The sequence below is a fragment of the Orbicella faveolata genome, unplaced genomic scaffold (genome assembly GCF_042242905.1).
Source record: "Orbicella faveolata isolate gen_17 unplaced genomic scaffold, um_ofav_v1 contig_35, whole genome shotgun sequence".
In the NCBI taxonomy this organism is placed as follows: domain Eukaryota; kingdom Metazoa; phylum Cnidaria; class Anthozoa; order Scleractinia; family Merulinidae; genus Orbicella; species Orbicella faveolata.
In genome coordinates this window covers 3,700,876-3,708,455 of record NW_028301564.1, presented here as the reverse complement: position 1 = coordinate 3,708,455, position 7,580 = coordinate 3,700,876, and the positions used below count along the sequence as shown (strand labels likewise).

Sequence of the window (7,580 nt, the reverse complement as noted above, 5' to 3'; positions counted from 1 at the left end):
GAGGATTTTGAAATTTTGCTTAAACTAGCGATAGCAATATCCCCTAGCTAGTTTTTGTGAAAAATCATAACTATCTTTTAATTCATCGCTAGCGATCGCTTATAGAGAGCAAAAGCCGACAGATACTATACGTCTAGACCAAAAACAGATTAGCTTCAGGGAGCCTGTGCGCCTACGTGGCTGACTGTAAAAGCACCTTTAAATGACCTCATTTGAAGGCGTCTGGTGGAAACTTCTGTAGCAGCGACGTGAATCAGCATTTTAGCCTTTATCTTGAACATCCCAAATATAGTTTTCCTCAGTTTTCTGTTGAGCAATCCGTAAAGGATAGGGTTCAACACGGAACTCAGCTGCATGCAGAACGTGGACGTCATCCAGATCTCACGTGACAAGTTACTATTTGTAAGGCTGGCGATTTTTAATATGCCTTGAGGCAGCCAGCAGATAGTGTATAAAGTTGTTACAGTAAAAACCTTCCTTGCGATGTGAGGTTCTTCGTTTCTGTTCGCAATTGTTCCACGCGTGCCAATCGCATATGGTCGACAGCTTGTCAGCGCCGCGCTCGCGGGAGTCACTCTTGAAGTTGAAGGGGAAGTCTTTTTATCGAAGAAGGAAAAAACTTGTTTTCGATGTAAACGGACTAAGCTTAAAATCGCGTAGTTAAGATAGATCGTTGCAAGGAAGAAAATGTTCTCAAATACAACCATAACTACAGAACTTGCCGAATTCTTGCTTGAAATGACACAAAGGGATTCTTTAGCGTGAAATGTCGCTTCGTCTTGTTCCATTATCGGAGATAAGGCGAGGAGACACGATGAGATCCAAATCGCCACCAGAAACAAGCGAGTTGAGCGTTTAGTAAACATGTTGGTGTACTTTTTGTATCTGACGATGATCAGGTATCGGTTTAAAGTTATGAAGGTTACACTTAGAGTTTTGGTTGTGAATAGAAAAGAGGTTAAAATCGCTTGGTATTTACAAGCTTCTTGTCCCAAGCACCAAGCTCCCTGAATCAGCACCGATGCTAGCAGAGGGTGTGTCGTTATGGCAGAAAGGACATCCACGATCGATAAATTGACCACGAGTATATTTGGAATAGTTCTTAATGACTTGAGATGGAAAAACGCCGCGATAATCAAAGTGTTTTCAAGTATTGATAAAATCGTGAACAGGACAACAATTATTGACTCCAACGCGGCGGTCCCGGGAGATCGATATGGCAGGTCGAATCCCCCAGCAGTTTTTTCCATCCTCAAGCTTTTCGTTGCCTTTTTTGTTCGTTCCTGGGATTTACAAAACCGCGACTTGTTATGTGAGGTTTTTCCTCGTTTTGTTATTTTCTAAGCAGCATACGACGTTGGTGCATTTGTCACTCCGTGCTGCACACTATAGATTTCCCGGTTGCAGAGACTTTGCGCCGTGGAAGAGAGAAGTTGTATATTTTCTGGAATAATTCATTTTCTCTGGATCTGTTTCCCCGCCTGTTCCATCCAAATAACCTCATGTAGTTTTTACAGGCTCAGGCACAGTTGCACGCGTGTGTTCTCACCAAATTTATACACTGACTACCTTTAGAATAAAGAAGGTTTGTGTTTTGCTCTTGTCGCTCGCAAGGTGCACCTTCGTTTGAGACGTTTTAATTTATAAGCACTTTCAGACGGATACATATATATGTTTAATGTCTCCCACGTAGGCTTTTAATGAAGGCTAGCCGGATTCTAATCTCGCCGTATTGTGAGTGTTATTTAGAGTTGAAATTATTTCCTCATGTTATATCTTATAGAACCTCACTCTCTATAAATGGTGGCAATGTTTAAAAGACCCGTTTAAGAAACAAGAAAAAACAGGGTTGTTTCCATTTAACACATCTAGTTAAAAAACGAAAAATATCATTTTGCGAAAATGAATTAGTGTGAACAATTTCATTTTCGATGTGTTTTCGATACAAAAGAAAATACAGGCTGAAATAGAGGTTTAACGTTTCCGCTTTGGTGACACAAAACGTCCTAATTACGTCCAGAACGCACTATAAATCTAAGCCGCTTCCTAAGAAAGATTTGTATGAGCCGTTTTGCCCGTACTAAGACCTACTGAACCGGGCAGACTGGGGCGAGGCCGCAATTAGGCCCGAGTTTTCTTTTGCCTCTGTTTCGAAACGAGTCTCCGTGCGAAACCATTCATTTGAGAATGTATTCGGCCGAAAGGTTTATTCTCATGCAACTCAAATTCATTTTCAAATGAAAGACTCGTTTTGAAGCAGAGGCACAAGGTAACCCGGAAAAGGTCAATTCACGTGAAAGTTTTCCATTTCTTGTATGTGACTCGTGACCCGTATGCTTCGATTCAGTTCTTCCATAACTTTCGACTTTGTAAACAACCTTGTTCTTAGGCTTCCAGATTTTCAGTATTTTAAAAAGAGCAATGAATCTATGCAAGGTGTAACCAAGCAATAAGATCAATTTTAACTAGGTTTCTAAAAAATAAACCCAGTTAACTCTCTTGGTGAGGCCGCAACCATTGTCCTATTCATTAATCGTTTTGTTTGATGGCGTTCTGGTAGCATTTGCCGTCACGGTTTAAAATGGCGGCCATGTCGGTGTACCAAACCAATCCTGTTGGAGTGGAACTCTTTTCTTATATAAACGCTTCCTATCATTCCAATAAATTTGCACGAGTGCTAGCCACGTGAGTGAAAGCGTTCTACAAGATTATGCACGTGTATAATCCTCACGTGGTGATTTCGGTACACTTGGCGTCAGACACATTATATGATACGAGTCCAGCCCCATTCATTGTTTAATGTTCCGTTGCTGTATTGTACTACCGGTACATTCTTATATTATTTGTGTTTAATTACGTTGTTTACTGTTTGCATTTCCTATGTTTTACTGAGCTGTTTTAACGCATTTTGATTTTCAATATCCTTGTTTTGAATAATTAACGGTTGTATGTGCAGTTCCGCTACATTTTATTTTTCTTTAGTTCTGAAGTTGTTTTGGAAATTTTTAGTATCCTGCTAACACTGACGCTACATGTGTGAGGCCTTCAAGCTATTTTTTTAATTTCAAAATGATTTTAACTGTTCCAAACTTTGTTTCTTCCTCTTTGATCCGTTTTGCCGCGGCTTGGTCTAAAAATAAACTCATTTCATTTCATTTCGCTTCACTCCAGGCGTACAGGGACGACGTCGTTGCACTTAACTTGATCGAGGGCCTGAATCACAGTGAAAGTGTTTTTCAATCTCAGCTGTCTTGAAGTAATTTCTCGATCTGTCGTAGTGACATGAATTCGTTTGCAAACTCCAATTCCCAACATACCAAAAACGGCTTTCTTCACTTTTCTGTTGAGAAATCCGTAAAGCACTGGATTTAAGACAGAACTCAGCTGCATACAGAATGTAGATGCCATCCAGATCTCCCGTGAGAAATCCTTATTTGCCAGGCTGGCGTTTTTTATTATTCCTTGAGGAAGCCAACATAAAGTGTACAAGCTTGTCACGATGACAACCTTTCTTGCGATGTAGAATTCTTCGTTTTTATTCGCCAGGATTCCTTGCTTCTTAATCGCGCACGATTTTCCGGCGTTCCCCTGTGCCTCGCGTCTAGCAACTTTCGCGAAGAAGGAGTTTCTATTGAAAGAAACAGATACTCTACTCCGATGCAAGCGAACCAGTTTCAGAATCGCAAAATTCAAGAAAACTGTTGTAAGAAAAGCGATATTTCCAAACGCAGTTATTATGAGCGACGCAATTGAAGACTTCTCCTTGGAAATAATACAAAAGGCTTCTTTGGCGTGAAATTTCGCTTTGTCTTGCGCCGCGAAGTGCGTGGAAGCAAGAAACGATGAAAAGACCCAAATGGCGGCTACAAAAACACGTGTTAAACGTTTGGTAAAGACTTCAGTATATTTTTTGTAACGAACAATAACGAAATACCGATTAAGGGTTATCAGAGCTATGCTAAAATGTGACGTTATGAATAGAAAAGAGTTTAAAATCGCTTGGTATTTACAAGCTTCGTCTCCAAATCGCCAAGCCCCTTCAATCACTACCGACGCAAGTAAAGGGTGAATTGTTATGGCAGAAAGTATATCGACAATCGATAGATTCACCACTAACCGATTTGGAATAGTTCTTAATGTCTTGCTTTTCCAAAACCCTGCGATAATCAACGTGTTTCCAATTATTGATAAAATCGCGAACACAACCGCAATTATCGATTCAAACACGACGATGACGAGTGAACGATGTGGTAAGGTGAACCTCTCTTCGCTCTCTTCCATCTTAGAGATTTCTGCCGGTTATACCGGCCTTGGATTTAAAAACCACGACCAACCTTTTTGAGTGCTTTGTGATCGTCAAGAATCGCCAGTCCACAATGTTTCCAAACAGTGTTCAGTGTTTTTTTTTAAGTCAATACAGATAAAACCGTAGCAACCTTCTTCTTCGCATCGATCTTCTATCGTTGACCAAGTTAGCCGTATGCCTCTTCGTATGAATACACCCTTCTTCTCGCGCTCACAGCCAGTCAGTTTTATATATACCCGTAGCCTCACGTGTTTGGCAGTCGCCGAAGCATCGTTCCTCGTGCATCATGATATTTTCTTCGTCGTGTGCGGGAAATTGCACCGCCGTTGTAAAATACCTTATAATAGTTGAATATGTTATGAAGCGGATGGAAATGCTGAAATTGCTCTTTGGCAGGGTCTTTAATAGCGTGTAAACAGTATTGCAAATTATTAAGATTTATTATGACTATTATATCAGTTTTACTATGGTCGTATCTATCGTCTCTTTCGCAATGGCAACAACTTTTGTTAATGTTAGAGAGGTTAAGCATGACGTTAACGGTAGACAGCAAACGGCAAAGATAACCTCTCTGTTGACATAAATTAATATATTTTGAAGAGACAAACGGTAATAACCTCCAGTTTTTTTTCTTACAGTGAGTATATAATCACGTTTTTCTTTTTATTAAAAAATAAGAAAACAAAATAAAAAATAAGCATTTGGAAATGTGTTGTTTTATTTTCCCCAAATCAAGAAATGGCTTTGTTGAGTTTAATGCACCAGCCGTGATGAATGGACACAGCACGTTTTCGGTAGCCTCGACGCCATTCTTAGGCTTTTACAAAGCAAACTACAGGCGGTAAAGAATTTTAGGAGTTTCGAGTAGGTTTCGACGAATGGAATTCATTAACTAAATAATTACGCCTCAAAAGAACTATAAATCAAACTAACGACATGATAAAGTCTATAGAGAGCAGAACTGTATCGGCAGGAACATTTAACCCACTTGCTATTTGATGCACCGCACGTTTCCCTCAGATACACGCCCACAAATCTCACGTGCCGAAGTTTACACACGTTACGTAACAAACGTGAGCTCTTCGATAGACCTATTCGAGGCAAGAACTCATATTTCAGTCAATAGATCAGTTACTTCTAGAAATTAGTTTAGAAACTAGTTTAGAAACGCTGATTTCAACTTGGAAAGTGTCTTTCAGACAATAGCGCTGGAAAACTATAAAACCGACATTCCGCCATTTTGTAACCATGTGGTACAAATCGTCCACACGGCTTGTGTGAAGATTCATTCAGTTCTAGCCAAATTTTCACGTACAAGTCCTACTAAAGTTTTTAGCAAATCTGCATTGCATTTTTCTCTGCGATTTCCACCATGAGAATAAAGAAATTTACCCAATAAGTCATGGAAGAAATACAAAAGAGTGACACACGCGATCCGTTAGGCGAGTGTGTCACTGACGTTCCTACCACATTTTGTTGTCTTCTGGGATCAATTACTGAACAGACGCACGGCAACATGGAATCTGTTTGTTAAACCACAAAAAAATATCATTGTTAGACCCAGAACAGAGGAGGCGAGCGCCCTTTCAGTTCATTAAAAGTCAGTGAATCCAGGAATTGATCGAAATAATTTAAAACTTCAAGCAAGAAGAGATAGCAAGAAGCAGAGGACAATGATCCTGCCTGTATACTTCAGATCAGAGATTGATCAAGCTGGCTTAAGATATACAAGAAAAATTAAGCAAAGCCAACACAAAGAAGAATTTAACTTGTTTACTCTATTAATTCTTGCTGTATTCGTAAAGTCAGGGAAGCTAAACTTACTACCCAAGCTGAAACACTTACTTTATGGCTGAAATTTCCGTGATGAAACCTGTAACTACTGTAGCTACGTTAACACAAGCATGTCAACGGCGTGCCAAAATATTGTATTAAGACAAGTTTAAATTCTAACTTTCTTGGTTTGGCTTTGCTTATTTTTTCTCATAAACTCAAGCATCCTAAAATATAGCTCAAAGTTGAATGAAAACAAATGTAAAGTTAAGAAAATCAGCAGAAAGACCAAAGTTTTCAAATATTGATTTACCACCACATACTTATGTAAGAAAACCAATAAAAACGTAGACACTCACCTAACGATTTTGATAAATCAGTACATATATACCGGCCTCGAACAGAACAACATTCAACATTTTAATAGTTACCGCAGCTTTCACTTATTTCACTTCATTTATTTTACTTGAATCAAAACAGTGTTGATAGATTTAGCAGCTCAAACGTTGCCGTTGACGTTCAAACATTAATTTTACGAATCAGGTAGTCTAGCATTGCATCAGTTTAAAGCATACAAAGAAAAGTAAAGAAAGAGTTTTTTAATCGTGGTGCAAAGAAAGCAACGTCTTATTTCAGTAGATTACGTAACATTGTCTGACACCTCCTGCTTTGCTGTACGAGTAGTAAAAGAATTTCCAGGACTTTTCATATTATTACAAACGTTTCTTCCCATGCCACTGGAAACAGTTCCTGAATTTGTATGAGCTACTTTTTTTGGTCTTTATTAGCCTTCTCAGAACATTTCCTGAAATCGCCCAACGTGCCCTGGCTGACCAGCAAGTGACAAATAATATTCGAGTTATGTAATCAGTAATAAAGCACAAATCTTAAATGTTGCCAGCTTAGATGAATTTCACAGAAACATCTCTTAATATGCCGAAGACGTGTCTTGTTTTTAGAATAGACTTGCTCTGCTGCAAAATGAATCTCGGGTTTTTGCAAACCAACGAACGTTTCGTTCCTTTCACAGCTGTAATATCACTCTTAATTTTTAGGCACAGGAATGCGAAACAACTGGAAGAAATTTCCAGGCTAGCTGTGAGTTACGTAAGACCCCAAAATACGCGTTGCCTCTGTTTAAAACCAGTTCAGAGTCGTTCACTCGTTCGGTAATATGTTTAACTCTTTAAAGATTGCAAATTCAACTGTGCAGCGTAATACGGCGTTGCAAATTTTCGCTGCCATATTGAGGCGAGAACTTTAATTCAGAATTAGTTTCGAATCTGGTCTACCATAATGAAACATCTATCTCGCCGGTTACATGAATCTTAGTCCCAGTTTAACGAAAATGAATATCGGATTTTCGCGAACCAACGAACGTTTCACAATTGTAATATCGGTTTTACATTTAGACACGGGAACTCGAAACAAGTGCAAGAACTTTCCAACCAAGCTGTAAGTTACAAGAGACTCCAAAATACATGTACATGTGACTTATAAA

General features: G+C 39.1%; 2 protein-coding genes across 2 annotated transcripts; both read right to left on the bottom strand.

Moving 5' to 3' along the window:
- Positions 1-114: 114 nt before the first annotated feature.
- LOC110048682 (melatonin receptor type 1B-B-like) lies at positions 115-1,619 on the bottom strand. Its single transcript, XM_020754459.2, has one exon. It carries the CDS (start codon positions 1,248-1,250, stop codon positions 156-158), a length of 1,095 nt encoding a protein of 364 aa, XP_020610118.2. The 5' UTR covers positions 1,251-1,619; the 3' UTR covers positions 115-155.
- Positions 1,620-3,110: 1,491 nt separating this feature from the next.
- On the bottom strand, positions 3,111-4,667 carry LOC110048685 (octopamine receptor beta-2R-like). Its single transcript, XM_020754461.2, has one exon. The coding sequence runs from the start codon at positions 4,279-4,281 to the stop codon at positions 3,163-3,165; it is 1,119 nt and encodes a 372-aa protein (XP_020610120.2). The 5' UTR covers positions 4,282-4,667; the 3' UTR covers positions 3,111-3,162.
- Positions 4,668-7,580: the final 2,913 nt, after the last annotated feature.

What these genes read in the sequence shown, in the direction of transcription:
- LOC110048682 (XM_020754459.2), bottom strand. Translation starts at nt 1,250, where the DNA reads ATGGAAAAAACTGCTGGGGGATTCGACCTGCCATATCGATCTCCCGGG.
- LOC110048685 (XM_020754461.2), bottom strand. Translation starts at nt 4,281, where the DNA reads ATGGAAGAGAGCGAAGAGAGGTTCACCTTACCACATCGTTCACTCGTC.